Genomic DNA, 16681 nt, shown 5'->3' with positions numbered 1-16681 from the left:
AGATAATGATTAACTGTTTTAATGGCATTCATTCATTCATTCCACACTAACTATTCATGCAGAAAAGGGTTATGTAAAGTGACATTAGAAGAAAATCATCTGTAATCGTTGCATCAGGCTGCACTTTGAGGAGACATTAGGAGTAAATCCATGGCATAGTAGGCTTATGCTTTATCTTCTGATATTTACTGAGTTTACTGGTGCATGAAAAGCTTTCAGCAACACTAGCAGATGGGATGGACCTTTCATAGGTAATGCTATCTACCAGGTTATTACTTCTATATATTGATAGTAAAGTAATCTCCAAGATATCACCCTACAAATACAGATTATTTAAATGTCTGTAACAAAAAAAAAAAAAAGCCTGCTTTCATAAGCAGTTCATTTGTTATCCATTGGGTCAAAGTCTTTAGATATATTTTTTGCTTCCAGAAAGTCTTAACAAAGCTGTATTCACTCTCTCACCTCTAGCTCCTTGTCAGTAATGTTGTCTCAAATGACAGAACCTAGAACCTAGAGTTTATTAGCTGGCATATTATACCTTAAATTGGACATTTGCTGTTAATTAAAAATAGGAAAATAAATGGACCAGAGTGGTGGTGTACACCTTAATCCTATCACTCAGAAGGCAGAGACAGGCAGATCTCTGTAAGCCTGAGACTAGCCTGGTCTACATAGTGAGATCCACGACAGTCATGGCCACAAGTAAAACTCTGTCTTAGAGAGAGAGAAGAAAAAAAAAAGACATGTTCTAAGATATAAGTATTGGGTCAAAAATTTATATTTTCAACACTCAAAATAGCTTAAAGATCTGTATTTAATCTTAGTATAAAAACATGTCCAGTGGAAGTCATTATGGAGTTTCCACTACTGTATTCTAATACAGCATTCTCTAATTAGGTAAGATCTAGGCTGATTTCATTTCTATTAAGTCCTAGTACATGCTAGCTTATTAAAGTGAGAGCATGTAGATAACGTTTGTCAAGTCATTTACTAATTAATTATTGTGAAACAGTGTAGAATTTTATAACAATATAAATACTGCTGCTATTTTTATTAATAATAATGGAAGTTTTTAAATAGTGACATTATTCAGTTGAATGAACATCAAATGTTTGTGCTCCATCCAGAGGCATAAATGAGCACTGAGCTGTATTTCAGATCATTCTCTAAATAAAATAACAAGTGTTGATATGAAACATGCTTTCAAATCTTGATTAAGTAGTATCTCTTCATCTCTGGTACTGAAAACTGAGTTCTTCTTCTCTCTACCAATTCCCTCCTGGTTTCCCAAGTATGTGCCATACTCTCAACATGATGTAGAAAAAACACCAAGGAAACTATATTATTATTCAAGCTTTTCAACATTTCATGGCATGCTTTTATAGGTTTGCTCTTGGGGATATAAAAATCAATAGTTTCCCAAAGTATCTAAACTGTTACTAACAATACCCACAATGCATCAGGTTTTTTGTGAGCCATGTGCTCTATGTAGTACCTCATCCTTCGTGCACTGTTTATTGAACTCTCACCGTGTGCCTGGCCCTGTTCCAGGAGGCAGGCCCATGGTGAGCAACTTTCTCCTTGCCTGGTGGGTAGGGCAGGATTAGATAGGTAAGGTAAACAAGCTATTGAGTATATGTGGTGTGGCATGTTTGGGGCGGGGGAGGGTTGGTTCAAAGGGAAGAGGAATAGGGAGCACCACTTGGAGGCCTTACTAAGATAATGACCTCTTTGTATCTGGAGAACATTCCCAGTGTGGAGTGGATGGTACTAAACTCTCAGTAGAAGAAAGTTTGTGTAGAGTGTCCAGAGAACACTAAAGAGGCCAGTGAGGTGATAAGACACACAAGACATGCAGGCAGGCTTCAGGAGGAAGGCTGTGACCCACTGTAAGACACTAGGTCTTACTGAGTGAGAAGAGAAGCTGTTACAGAAGTGATAGCGTTCTGAGTCACAAACCAAAAGAATCATCTTGTATTGAAAATACACTACAAAGAAAGGGGCATCCAGACCAATTATAAGGCTCTATTAATCATATAGTGTGAGGTAAATGGCCAGATGGTTCCAGTAGAGTGAGCAGAGGTGGATATCTCCTATAAAGCCAGTCTACTTTAGTGATAAGAGTACAGCCTATATCTGCAGAAACAAGAGAGCCACGTTTAAGCATAGATGTATACCTTTTTAAGAGGACATTTATTCTGGAGGTTGACTGTTCCATTTATCATCCGCTACACACCCTGCTAAGTTGCCAACTAGTTGCTGAGTTCCTCCCTCTCACTAGCTTCCAGTGCTCGGCTAGCTCTCCGTGTCACTTAAAATATGGGCAGAGCGTCTCCACCTTCAATTTTAGAATCCTGGGCGACTGACCCTTCCTAGCCTTCTAAAACCTCCTCTTCCACTCTTTTACCTACTCTCCCTCAAGGTACAGGGGTTTTTGTTTGTTTGTTTGGGGGTGGGGGGTTGTTGATGATGATGATGTTTTTAATCCTCTAAGATGGCAGGCCTGTACTTGCCTCAGTCAGCACAATTACATACCTGATTTTTTTTTTCAGCATTAGGGTCCCCATCAGCAAACCAGTCTCGGGCACCAACAATGACTCATTCACTGTCTTATTCCAGTATTTTGTTTATACAAACATGTATATGTATGTGAGAGGGAAGGAGTAGAGTAAGGGAGGAAGTGGGTCTGTTTATATCTCTTCCCTCACTGGAAATGTAAGCAGTGACTTTTGTATTGCTGACTTCTCAAATATCAGACCTTAGGACATGTCTGACATGGATTCTGCAGTTACTGTTTGTAATGAGTTGCTGAAATTGTGTGCATGCACTCATATACTCAGGACTCTGACAGACGTCACTGTGGAACCATCCGTGGACTTGTGTTCTGTTCTACTTGCTCCCTTCCCCTTCCATCCACAGCCAAGTTCCTTCTCTGTACTTAGGATAAACGCACAGCAGATGACTCAATAGTTTTCCATTAGCTACAATTCCCTGTTCTGTAAACCAGTGTGTGTTTCATAGGCTCCATCTTAGGTAATAACGCATCATTAACCTTTTTCTTCTTCTTCCTGGTTTTTTGAGATGGGTCTCCTGTAGCTGGGAGCTTGCTGTGTAACTGAAGCTGGCCTTGAACTCCTGATTTTCCTGCCTCTTCCTCCTGAGTACTGGGATCACAGGTGTGTGTCACCATGCCCAAACCATGAATAGCTTTTAACAGCTTTGTCCTTAAAAAGTTACAGTTATCTCTTTGATTTTGTTTTCTTTCTGTATATTCTGCAGTTTTATTTCCTATTAAAACAACAGCCATTTTTTTCAGATAAGGAAAAATATTTCTGTGTAATTAATTTAATAACTTTTGGAACTCTACCACCTAAAGGAAAGTCTAAGCCACTGCAGTAACACTTGCCTGTGCACATGCATCACTGTTAAAGTTCATTTAGTAGTTTTTAGAGTAGTTGTGTCTTTCTTGTATCCAAATTGGTGATAGCTGAGGTTATAAATGCTGTTGTATGTGCCGTGGTCATTTTCAATAGAAAAGACTGGTCAGGTTTTATTTTCCTCAAATGTAATGATGAATCTTGTTAACTTGATTGGATTAATAGCAACTAGGAAATGACTAAGGCATGCCTGTAGGTATGTTCGAGGGGCAGATCATGGGGTTCTAACCTAAAGAATGGTTTAATCAATAAGTAAAGTCAAATTTGAATTGACTGTTGGGAGGTGGAGAAAGTCAGTAAAGCTAGAAAGGGTATGTGTGCTCCTGTGGTTTCTGTCCTTCCCTGGCATCCCCCATTACTGCTCTGTTTCCTGTCTGCTGTGCTGTGAGCTGCTCCATACACCTTCCCTGCCATGAAGTCTCTGAGACTGAGCAAAATACACTTTATTCCCTTAAGCCCTTTGTCAGCGCTCAATCACAGCACTGAGCAGAGCGACTAGCAATCCAGCATTCCATTCTAAAACATGAGAGCTACAGTAAGGTTTTTAAAGATTTTTTTTTCTTACCTATACACTATTTTTCCGTATCAAGAACTCTTCTCACCTATGCCTGCAACCCCAAATCACCTGATCGCAGCATTAAATAAAATGTTAGTAGGCAGACAAGCACTCAGTTACAGAAGCCCAGAAAGCATGAGAGAGAAAGTTACCAAAGTGCATGCAGAAAAGGGAACAAATAAAGACACTTCCCTCCTCCACCACCGTCTAGAGGGTCTGCTCTGTGCTGCTGTCTGTGCTCTCCATCGCAGCTAGCCGACATGATCCCATTGCTCCCCACTGAAAACTCCACCAACTGACTCTTCCTCCTAAGTGCTATCCCCTTTTATCCTGTCCTTTCTTGTTGGTGCTCAAAATAATAATACATGCCTGTTCCCTTTCATCAATTTATATTCAATTTCCTAACATTTCTTCTTGTGTTACACAGTATACATACTGAAAATACTTAAGATATAAGTATAATTTAATAAATTAGCTGTATGCTAAATTAGCTGCATAACTTTCTCGGCATCCTCACCCTGCTCTCTGCCCTCCCAGGTTCTCACAGTGAGGCCCCGTGGATGGTCGCATATGAGATGGCTGTGCCTCATGTTGCTAGGCTTCTGTTGTGCTTGGCAGTGTAGGTCAGACCTTCCTTGAAAGTACCCTTTAAGTCCTGGGCTCTGTCCTGCTGTGTCTCCTCAGCCCTGAACCGTCCCTCCTCTGCCCCTTTCGTGAGCCCTGTCTGCCCCTTACATGTTGTTCCTGGGCTCCACCATGAGCCCACGCTTACTCCACTCCACTCTAAGAAGCAACATGCCTAAGGATTTTCTTATCTAAAAGCTCTTTTAGAAAAAACATGGGCTTTTAGCTTTTCCTCTAACATGCATTAATTTCTCACAACTATTTATGTTGCAGACTAAACCTGGACCACCTAAAAAGCCAAAGACCCCTTCTGGACAATCAGCATTAGTGTATTGCTACAACTGCGCACAGAAAGGCCATTATGGACATGTAAGTTTGAGTGACATTTGTACATAATGCATCTTGTCAGGGAGCTGTTGCTGAAAAGATGATCCCCAAATGGATGTAACTCAGAATACTTACTTATACACTAATCTTAGGTAGTAAGACTTGTATTTTCAACTAATTTACTTCCCCAATTCCTACCAACCAAAACTGCCAAAGCATATTCCTATATGAAAACAAATTTAGTTAAAAGTTAGTGAGGCAGAATCAGCAGCAGCACAGAATGAGTTTTGCACCTTTCATGGCCTGTTACTGAACTATTTATTGGGTTTTCTGCTTGGTTCTTCAGCCTTCCCTGGTACCACACTCAGTTACATTTTTGTTGTTTACATGCAAGCAGTGACATTCAGTAGAAACACAGGTTGTACAGCATTGGCTCACACCTACTCTTCAAGTACATACATTCCCTTCTGGCCAATATTGTGCAAGTCCAGACTGAAAGGACTAGGCTGTATGATGGGTATAAGAACAGAAGCTCCCTACTGTAAGGTGATCAGTGTCCTCTAGCTAGTTTCCACAGTAAGCATGAAACAGTAGCAGCTCATCCAAGCTAAGACTTAGTAGGAATAGGCTTCCCATTCATACACTGTGGGAACTGTAAAGTTGAAGAGGAAAAACAGTGGCCCAAAGAGTAGAAATCCATGTGCAGGGGGTTCCTGTTCCCCACATATGCTCTAACAGCCTAGAAACCAAGGTAAACATCAACCAGATCCCATGGCAGGAGGAAGAAATCCTACAGAGGTTCAGGACACTTCAGAGCAGAGGGAGAGGGACAAGTGGTAGAGTGGTCAGTGTTGCAGACTACCTCTGAATTCCAGCTGTGGTGCCTTTCTAGTACAGGCCTTGGGAGTTCTACAGATGTGAAGAGACAGAAACACTGAGAGAAGAAAAAGTGCTGAGTTGATCTTCCATGTTGAGGCAGTAGGAAGCAGGGGCTGCTAGGTAGACTAGGAGTGCGCAGATCCGTAGCGTAAGCTGTGCTCTGTCCATGGCACCAGACGACTTAACTACTATTTTCCCCTGTGGCATTCATTCTTTGTCTCCAAAGCTAAGAAGTTGTACAGCACTGACATTAAGATGCTGTTTCTAGTATGGTAAAACTCACTGTATAGGTAGCGAGACCCTATAGGATACTTGGCATTGCCTTTGTAGAATTCTCATTGAAAACCTCCCTAGAGAAGAGTCTTGTAGGAAATCACCATCCCTAAGTCTTCTGTTGTCCTGTGCTCGCCTCTTGTTGCCACACCTTTTAGGAAAGACTTATATTAGCAATCCACTGCCACACACATTACACAGGTGTTTAATTTATATGTTTGCTTATCTCTTTAAAGCAAAAGAGTATACTTACAGCATTTGTGTTCAATTAAAGAAAAACAGTTACAGTTGGATGCTTCCTGCTTACTAGTCACTGCCGTTAATGTACTTGGAAATATCAAGAGCATTTAGAATTTATTCCTGAAATCTAAACTTAGACAAATTTCAATTTACAGTAAGACAAATTTGGCAGCCATAGTTGAAGGAACTCTAGATTATCCAACACTAATGAAGAAGATCATTGGTGTGGCTAATCCAGAACAGAAGATAAATTATATAGCCAGCTATCAATTATCTGTGTTAATGGAGGAGACCAGTGATGTGGATAATCAAAATATAATTTACATGTAGCTTTGGAAAACATTTGTGATATGATATAGCTCTGTGTACTTACATCTGTCTAGATAGAACAGTATCCAGATAGGAAGCTACCCCAGTACTGAAAGATGTCCAAGCTCCCCTCCCTGTCAGTCTCAGAGATTCAGCCCTCAGATGTTGTTATTAAGTCACTCCGTATCACCTACCCTAACTCCACTCATGCTACTGAAGAGGCAATGATAGCAAGTAGGCACTGAGAGAAGTAGGATGTGAAGGGTGAGGGGGCTGAGAGAATTGAAAGGGTCTGTTGTCATGGGAACCAACTTAGTATAGCAAGATTTCTAGGACTCTGATGAAACCGTAACTTAGTAATTTATTGATGAGTCAGCTAAATTCTATGTGGTTATTTCACGTGATTCCTAAAAGCATTATGATTTTCTTAACTACTTAGTTAAGAAATGCTGAACATTAGTAAAGAAGTCTCAGGCAAGATGTTAGAAGGCAGATAAGGTCCCAGAGGAAAGTCTCTGAAAGAGATGTTTTAGCCTCCCTTGCTACATCTGTTGGTGTCACCTAGTGTATGGGGGATAGTTAAAGCCAAAGAGCAGAGACTGGGAAATAGACGTGGGAAAATCAGTCATGGGAGAAACGAGTGAAAGGATTGATCTCAGTTTGGTTGAGGAAGCAGAGAGAAGAGAGGGTTTTCTTTGAGCCTTCTTAGAATTACCCAAGGACATTTTCCAAGTAGATGTAGCCTACCACTAACCTCACCCTAAGAATCCTTAGCCCAGGACAAAGGGGACAAATGAGAGCCATAGACTGACTAGAGGAGCAGGAGGTGAAGGGAGTGGGCAGAGGGAGAAAGAATGTGCTCAATGCACAGTATATACCATAAGACATTTTTAGTTTAAAACAAAATCACTGGCCCAGTAACTAATGAGTGAGGAGTTAAAATGAGCCGATGTGTGTATAAAGAAAAGAGCAGCTCCCAGGCTCCTGGTTTGCGGCCAGGGAGACGAGGGCAGGAGGAGCATTTGATGTAAAGATCACTGAAGGAAGCAGACAAAAAGGACAAATAATGCTAAAACTCCAGCAGAGGACAGGATGGGTGAGTTGGCACCTATCCCTCCATGCTGTTAACTCAGACTGGGGAAGGAGCTTGGCAGAGAGTAGTTCCTTAGTTCCTTTGTTAAAAGGGGAAGAAATCCAGGGCCTGAAAGATAGTATAGGAGCATAGTAGGGCTTTTGGATTGGCTGGTCCCTTTCCATGGTAGCAGCAGCCACTGCATGCCATGCTAGTGTGGTGGGACTCACTTCTAACCAGAAGAGTAGACCAGAAGCTCATGAAAAGGTTTGTTGATGAGTGCAAACTTGTGATGTCATTCTTTCAAATACAATTGCAGGAATGTACAGAGAGACGAATGTTCAACCAGACGTTTCCCACGTCTCCGTTCATATACTACTACGATGGCAAATACGACATCCAGCAAAGGGATTGGAGAATAAAACGAAAAATGAAAGGTTTGTCATTAAACTTCTGGTTAGAGCACTCTTGCAGCAGCTCCAACAAAAAAAATCTTTTTATCCTATCTTTGCCTGCTTTGGAAGTCACTGGTAAGCACAGAAAACACTTTATTGTGTATACAGCATTCTACTTGCATGTATGCCTGCAGGCCAGAAGAGGGCACCAGACCCCATTACAGATGGTTGTGAGCCACCATGTGATTGCTGAGACTTGAACTCAGGACCTCTGGAAGAGCAGCCAATGCTCTTAACTGCTGAGCCATCTCTCCAGCCCCTGAAAACAGTTTTAATAATTATAAAAACTAAAACTTTCTTGAGCTCCAGAAACCAAACCTCTACTTTAAAACTCCTAATACTGTAATCTATTCACAGTTAATATTTTTCTCAGGGAGAGCATTTCAGAAACATAAGAATATTTTATCTGTCTATGAAGAGAGGTAAAGTTTCTATTGAAATTCTTCTACTTGACAAGTAATTATCTCCCCTTTGTATGTCAAATATTTTCCATGGAACATGTGTTTCTTGTGACTCCTGAGGCTTCCCCTACCCAGGCTCTCAAAGTTCACCATTACAAGCAGGGTCCATTGCCCACTCAGTGCCTCCCTCACCTCAGAGGTTCAGAGCACTGACTGCTCCTCCAGAAGACCTGAGTTCAAGTCCCTGTACCCACGTGGTGGCTCACAGTTGTCTGTAACGCCACCTCCAAGGGATCTGATGCCTGTGGCTTCCATAGGCACATGCACTCAAGTGCATATACCTACATACAGACATGCACACCTACAGAAAAATAATAACCTAAACTAATAAATTGTAGGGGTGATATTTAGAAAACGGTGCCTGATCCAGCTTGTTCCCAGGCAGCCACCATGTTCCCGCTGCTCCTCGGCTCTGACCAGGGCTCTGGCTAGCTAGATGTGCAGGCTCTGGCACCCACGAGACACCAGCGTGGGGAATGGCTCTGACAATCCACCAGGCTGTAACCACAGAGCTCGGCTGAACCCCAGACAATATCTGCCATCCTCGCAGTACCCAGTAGAAATGAGACTCTTAAAGCTTAATGATTATCTAAAGGATTTGTATATTCAGAAATGCTCAGTCAACAAGATGCCCACACAGTTAGAGTTGTTACCCAATACCTAACCTTCTGATAGAAGTTGCTACCCAGGACAGCTTTCTACTAATCCGTGGTTCTCCGTAGCTGATAGCCTTCTTCTTCTCTCCTTCCTCTAATTCTCCCCTCTCCTTCCTCTCTTTTTCTCCCAGCTCCACCTCCTCTTCTACTGCCTAATCACTGAGCTCCACTGTGAATGCAATGTAGCAGAATAAGTATCGTGCTACAATAAATGAATAATTTTTTAATTTTAAATCTGTTTTCTCTGCCTTTGATCTTTTTTGGTATAATCAAGATGTGTTCCCAGGTTTCCTTCGCTGCTCATGATAAAATCATGATGTGTTTTTTTTTTAAGCTTTTCTCTGAATTCTTTACTGACTCATATCATTTTTAACTTTTTTCTTTTGGCTTTATTTTCTCTTGAGTTCAGGCCCCTTTTAAACGCTGCTGCTGCTCATCTGTTTGGCTTATATTCCTAATACAGGAGAGAGATTCAAGTACATGACGAGTGTGACTAAATAGTAAGATGGCCACAGAAGCATGAGCTAGAGGACCTGCTGCACTGACAGTGAGCGTGTGTGAATTATAATATGAGAAATTTGATTGTTTCTCTTTTAGCTAGCTTTGACACCTTGAGGCTTACTGTGAACCTTGGAACTTATCTTATGCTTAAGCTTAGGCTAAGCTTCTACCGACCACGTCTGTGATTCCAAGGGTCTGTCAGTCTTCACACCTCACCTTAGCCTCAGCTGCCACTCGCTCCTGTCCCAGCTGCTTCTGTCAGATGCTCATAACAACATATCAGGTCCTAACAAGATGCACTGGCAGCAGCATGTGGCACTGAAGCCTCTGAGATGTGCACACAGGAACACATGCATACAGATAACACCCTACCCAGCAGCCACTTCTCTGTAAGAATAATATCCTGGGTGCTGTGTCACCACCTCATAGAGAGATGGCCAGGCTCGTCCTCAGGGTGTGATTGACACGTCATATGGAACCAATGGTCCAAAGACCATTTCTACCTCTTGCCTCACCTCATGTACTCCGGCTGACTCTTCTCTGGAGGAACGCGAATAGGTCAGACATCATCCGTGCTGCTCTGCTCTTCACTGTCTTAACATTGTAAACATAGGTTGAAAGTACAATGATAATGGATTTGAGGATGTGTCCCCATTTTTAGCAATCAGGATTGTAAAGGATGCCTTTGTTCACATGTCTGAATGTCTGCCTCCTCTCTCTGCTAAGTTATTTCTAAGAATGCAAGAACCCTGCATGAACTAAATAGGCAAAATACTTTTATATCTTACAGATATCAAGAAAAATGGAGATTTTCCAAGGCAGTTCAAAAGACCACATGTAGAAGAGACAGATGAGAGGCACCACCACAATATGAGAAAAAGCCATTCCTCGAGAAAACACAGTAGGTGGCCTCGAGAAAATAAAGAAACACAGAAAGAGCAGACCAGGAGTAGAGAAGGCAAGACGCACAGGAGGGATCACCAGCCTCGGGATGAGGATGAAGACTTCCCCAGGGGCTCAAAACCCACCTCCTCTGGCAGTGTTAACAACCACAAGCCTTCCAGGTCCCTCCATCATGCATCCCATTACCACAGGCTGAGAGAAGAGAAGTTTCTCAGAGAGAGCAAGCGGAGCAAACCAAAGAAACGGAAATGCGCAGAGGACAGCAGCCATGATGATTTATTTCTTATTAAGCAAAGGAAGAAGAGACCGAAGCCGAGTGGTTTCTGACCTGGTCTTCCTGCTTCAGCGTTCTGGAAATGCTTTAGTATCTGTTAAATGAAGAGGCTGGGGATTTTGATTGCTGAATTCCAGCCATACCTGGAGTTGCTTTACAGAGGCCACAGAGAGTTCAGGTCTGTGTCTGCAGGCTGTCCTTAGGTAGGAAGGCAAACTTGAGGTAGAAAATTGTCTTTTTCAAGAAAACCTTTTTAAATGCTTTAAAGAAATTACAAGCTCATCAGATGAATTCATCTATAATGTTTGAGGACTCAAAAGCTCATTGGAAGAGAGTTTATTAAAGAAAAGTCACCACTTTTTTTAGCATTCTTTTTTTTAAAAAAAAAAAAAAACCTGGAAAATCAATGAAAAATCAATGAAAATCCAAGCCCAGCTTTGCTTGCATCAGAGGCTGTTGGAATCTTTCTCTGTACAGAACATCGTGTAAAATGAAGCCATCACCATTGAAACCTGGAGGAGGTGGAGAAGAGGCCACAGCAAAATACACATTCAGAATGTGTGCAGTGTGGACACGCAAGACAGAGAGGTGCGAGGTGTCCTCAGACTTGTACAGTCACAGGGACACTGTTCTTACCGGTTAACAGCCATAGTTCAAGAAATAGAGATAAATATTACCAACCTAATTTGTTCTCATGGATCTTTTTAAACACTGCAAAGCTATTTAGAATCTTTTGTACTTGTGAGCCTTTTTTACACTTGTGAAAGCCCAATGTTAGAATAAGAAAAATAAAATGCCTGAAACCATGTGTGAACGTGTTGATTGTTACAGAAGACAGTGAGGGTCGGGGTGCCAGAGAGCGTATTCGGGTTAGTCAGGTTGCTACAGCTATGCCTTCTTTTTCAGATAGGAAAGAGACTGGGCACCTTCACCTGTGGGCATAGAGATAAGCCTGTTTTCTGTTAAGGGAAGAGCAGAAACAGAAGACCTTCCTGTGTCAGGTGGAATTTGTTACTAGCTCAGCTCATTAACACAGGGGCTCTTTGCCTACAAGGATGAAGAAGTCACAACAGATGCACATTCAGCAGGTGGTTTTACATAACAAATACCAGAGGGAAACCCAAAGGCTGAAACAAAGGGCTCTGTATGATCAGCTCAGATATCCAAGACTAAGCTCTTTTTGCCTCTGGGTCCCCTTGGATCACAGCAGCCTGAAGAGCCTGAAGCTACCACCCTTAGTGTCTGGCATTCTCAGGAAGACAAGCCAGCCTCCTGCTGCCTTGCTGGCGAGACTGCCAGTGGACCATGCTACTAGCCATTAGTACACAGCCCTTTTTTATCTATTTGCTTGCTTGGTAGACCAACACTACATAACCATTTTAAGGAGGAAAGATTACAAGGGAAAATTTAAAAATATGTGATTCTTCCAGCCACAGATGGAGTTTAAAAAAAAATTTTTTTTTTTTTTTTGGTTTTTTTGAGACAAGGTTTCTCTGTGTAGTCCTGGCTGTCCTGGAACTCACTCTGTAGACTAGGTTGGCCTCCATCTCAGAAATCCACCTGCCTCTGCCTCCCAAGTGCTGGGATTGAAGGCGTGCGCCACCACTGCCTGGCATCATTTCTTTTTCACTTTGCCACTCTGAGGGGCAAAGAATTATCCTCAGGGCTGCTGTGGACTCCATGTAATTAGACAGGATTAGCAATATGACAGTCACCTGTTGAGAAGAAGATAGAACCATCTCAAAAAGAGGGGATACAGGGGTAGGAAACTATTCTGATGAGTACTTAATAATGAAACAAGTCAAATCTTTCCAGATAAGCAACCACAAACACAAAGCTGGAGAATGTTAAAAGGACTACAAAAATATCTGGCATCCAGTACAGTAACAATGGAATACTACTGAAAATACCACTCGTCTGTCAACAAAAAGCCCACCCACAATAAGGAGTCTTGGTCTGTAGCTGGTTCCCATAGACTTCCCTTCAGTTGGGTTGCTGCGGAAGGCATCCAGTGAGGAAAATTTGTGTTACTTCACATCTGTCTCCCATGTACAGAACAGCCCCACAGAGTGACTAGATGTATCCTTGTCTTACCGTGCTTGGCCTTTCATTATATTAGCAGTGTTAGAACACAACCTATTCAACTGAAACAAACGCTGGCTCTATGACATGAAAATCCGCAGAGTAGCCCTCTGTGTGCCGCTCAGCCGTATGAAGGTATAGCCAAGAGTAACAGATACAAATGCTGCGGGGGTGGGAGGGGCTTAAAGATACATGCCGAGCTGGGAGAGTTCCCACAGTTTAAGAGCATTTGTTCTTGCAAAGGACCCAAGATCAATTCCGAACATCTACATGTCCGCTCCTAGCCATCTGTAACTCCAGTCCCAGGGGCGCAGATGCTGCCTTCTCACCTCTGAGAGCACACGGTGCACATACATACACGCAGGTAAAACACTTCTACACATAAAAATACTTTAATGAAAGGTAAGCTGCAAAATCAAGAGATAAGTGAATACAGAACTGTGAGGTAGGAACAAAGGAAGTCTGCTAGTGGAAGAAGGCAAGGTAAAGACTGTCCTGGGACATGGGTAAGGTCACTGGAATCCAGACATGGTGGGACATACCTATAATCCCAGCACTCTTAAACCTAAAGTAGGAGGAATTGTGAACTAGATGCCAACCTAGGCTACACAGGTGCTATCAAAAGACTAAACAGATGATAGGCACCATCACCAGGATAAAGTATAGTCAGGTCCAGGTCTTAGAGTAGTCATCACCATTGTAAAGAAGCAGCCAGTGGTTGGAAGACATGGTTTGTTGGTCATGCCATGCTGAGCCCTGTGATGAAGCTGCTGGTATGTGATGTGTGCCAGATGTTTCATTCTCTTCCCAGAGAGCAGTGCTACCTATGCCCACCATGACAATTACCAAGTAAAAAGGCTTTTTTAAGTATAATTTATTTGTGCATTGGTGTTTTGCCTGCAGGTATAAGGGTGTCGGATCCCCCTGGAGCTGCCACATAGGTGCTGAGAATTGATCCCCTAGAAAGACCACAGTTAAGAATAGCTTAACTGGGCCTGGTGAGATGATTCAGAGGTCAAGAATACTGGCTGCTCTTATAGAGGTCCTGAGTTCAATTCCCAGCAACCACATGGTGGCTCCCAACATCTCTGAAGGGCTCTGGCTGGTAGCTGTACATGCAGACAGTGCACTCCTACATGAAAGTTTATATATATGCTTAATTCAAGCAGACATTCCCGAGAAAAATCTAGTAAAGTAGGGAGGGTGAGAGCTGGAGTCCAACACCCTCAGTCCACACCTGTGTGTGCGGAGCCCCTTTTCCCACCTACATAGGAGCAGTGGCTACCGTGCTCAGGAGAGCTTTGCTTCAGTGGAAAAGGAAAGATAGATAGCTAAAGGTCTAAACTACTCTGGTTCTTGTTTAAAAGCAAAACCTGGTAGGCCTGGGGATGTAACTGAGTTGGTAGAGGGCTTGCCTAACATGCACAATGTCCTGGGCTCAGCCCCATAAACCAGTCGTGATAGTGCACAGCTATAACCCCAGCGCTGGCGGGAAGGCAGGAGGGTGTAGAGCTGTAGACCAGAGCCTGGACTAAGGAGTGGGAGGCAGCTGCCCCAACCAGCAATGCAATTGTAAATCAAGTCAGATCTCTACAGTTACAGTTACCAATACCAGCATCTTAGGATTTCTATTGCTGCGATGAAAACAACATAAAAAAGCAAGTTGGGGAGTAAAGGGTTTATTTGGATTACACTTCCCTAGCACTGTACATCATTGAAGGAAGTCGGGACAGGAATGCGAATGGCAGGAGCCTGAAGACAGGAGCTGACACAGAGACCATGGTGGGTGCTGCTTACTGGCTTGTTCCTCATTGCTTACTCAGCCTGCTTTCTTATAGAACCCAGGACCACCAGCCCAGGGATGGCAAAACCCAAAATGGGCTTCCACATCAACCAGTAATTAAGAAAATACCCCACAGGCTTGCCTACATTTTCTCAATTGAGGTCCCGTCTTTCAGATACTTCTAACTAACTTGTGCCAAACTGACAAAAGACTAGCCAGCATGACCAGTAACCAATAAGGTAACTCACAGTCAAATATTACTGGAAATGTTAGTTACAGTAGCAGAAAGCAGAACAGCAGCTGCCAGAGGCCAGGAATGCTTAGTAGAGGCAGGGGAAAGGATTATATAAGCTGGGGTGTGTGTGTGTGTGTGTGTGTCTGTGTCTGTGTCTGTGTCTGTGTCTGTGTCTGTGTCTCTGTGTCTGTCTCTCTCTGTGTGTGTGTCTGTGTGTGTGTTAGCTTCAAAACCCAAAGTTTTAAAGTCATTTTCACAGATTCAGTCTATTGAAAACATTTTTTTTAACTTAATTGGAAATAACCTGGAAAATCTGGGTGAGGTTAAGGTTCATTCCATGATACATGAGCCATCTTCATTTTTGTTTCTTTCTTTGCTGTGTGGAGCCGAAGGGAAACTAGGGTAAGGCCAGTGTCCACTCAGGGCCTGGATTGCTGCTCACTGGCCCACACCTCAGCAGCAGGCTCTTTCCACAGATCTTGTCTTCAGCCTCTACTTACTCACATAATGTTTAGGTCCTACACTTGCTCTTAGCCAAAAGGACGAGAAGCGACTAATGTTTAGGTCCTAACCCCACAAAATGGCAGTGCCACAGACAATGTCTTAAATGACAGTCTTGTCTCAGTGCTGGTGAACAGTGGCCCTGTAAGCACTCAGCATTCCAAGTAGGTTTTGTGTCAGGATAAGTCATTACTCTCTTACCCACCCCTACATCACCTAGAAAGGACTTCTCATTTTAACTCAAGCCTCCAGCAGATGCACCTTCGTCTGGCCTCAGCATAACTCTGAGGCTGGCAGGGCTCTCCTGGACATTTTTGCTATCTTCTCTGAACCCCAAGAGACAGCCCTGGCTGTTTGAATAAACTTTTTCCTTCTACCTACGGAGCAATCTACCTTGCTGGTTTCACCTCACCCTTGCTTACACATACAAATGAGGAAAAATAGTCAAATAAGCGAGAGCCAGTGATTCTTAGTACCAAGGCATCAGAGAGCCCACAGAGAACTGAGAATTTACTCCATAGCCTGGGCACCAATTAGAATGGCCTAATACTGGAATTTGCTGAAACCAAGGGCCATTCAGCCAACACTGAAGCATCTGCAACAGATCAAGAGTGTGCAGATCAAGAGAGTTCCAACATCTTGGTTTTTGTTTTTTGGGTTTTGATTTTGGAGCTTTGGTTTGGGTAATGGTGGTGATGGTGTTTTTGTTTAGTTTTGTTTTTCTGTTGTTGTTGTTTGGTTGTTTTTGTTTTTGTTTTCTGGTTGTTGTTGTTGTTGTTGTTGTTTTGAGACAGAATTTCTTTGTGTAGCTCTCTAGCTGTCCTGGACCTCTGTAGACCAGGCTGGCCTCAAATTCAGAGATTAGCCTGCCTATGCCTCTCAAGTGTTGGGATTAAGGGCATGCACCACCACTGTCCAGCACCATCTTATACTCTAGCTGAGGCCATTTCAGGTTTAACTAGAATTTGATCTCCTTGATGAAGAATCCCATGGAAAATTACTGAACTCTATTCTAGAAACCCAAGGTCAAGGTGCTGCAGCTAACTTAGCTTTTGTTAAACTGCCTGCTTGTGTAAACCTCCCACTGCAGCTGCCCAGCAAGAGTCATGA

General features: G+C 42.7%; 1 protein-coding gene across 1 annotated transcript in view; it reads left to right on the top strand.

The window, feature by feature from the left end:
• The window catches only part of Zcchc7 (zinc finger CCHC-type containing 7), a 173742-nt gene extending 161964 nt beyond the window's left edge, over positions 1–11778 (top strand). The window contains exons 7-9 of the mRNA XM_028770198.1: positions 4894–4989; positions 8040–8157; positions 10584–11778. Coding sequence (XP_028626031.1) covers positions 4894–4989; positions 8040–8157; positions 10584–11023 — 654 coding nt within the window. The 3' untranslated portion in view covers positions 11024–11778. The remainder of the gene's footprint in view (positions 1–4893; positions 4990–8039; positions 8158–10583) is intronic.
• The last annotated feature ends 4903 nt before the right edge of the window (positions 11779–16681 follow it).

This window comes from Grammomys surdaster, unplaced genomic scaffold (genome assembly GCF_004785775.1).
Source record: "Grammomys surdaster isolate TR1022 unplaced genomic scaffold, NIH_TR_1.0 199, whole genome shotgun sequence".
Classification (NCBI taxonomy): domain Eukaryota; kingdom Metazoa; phylum Chordata; class Mammalia; order Rodentia; family Muridae; genus Grammomys; species Grammomys surdaster.
This window is presented reverse-complemented; position numbering and strand designations above follow the sequence as displayed.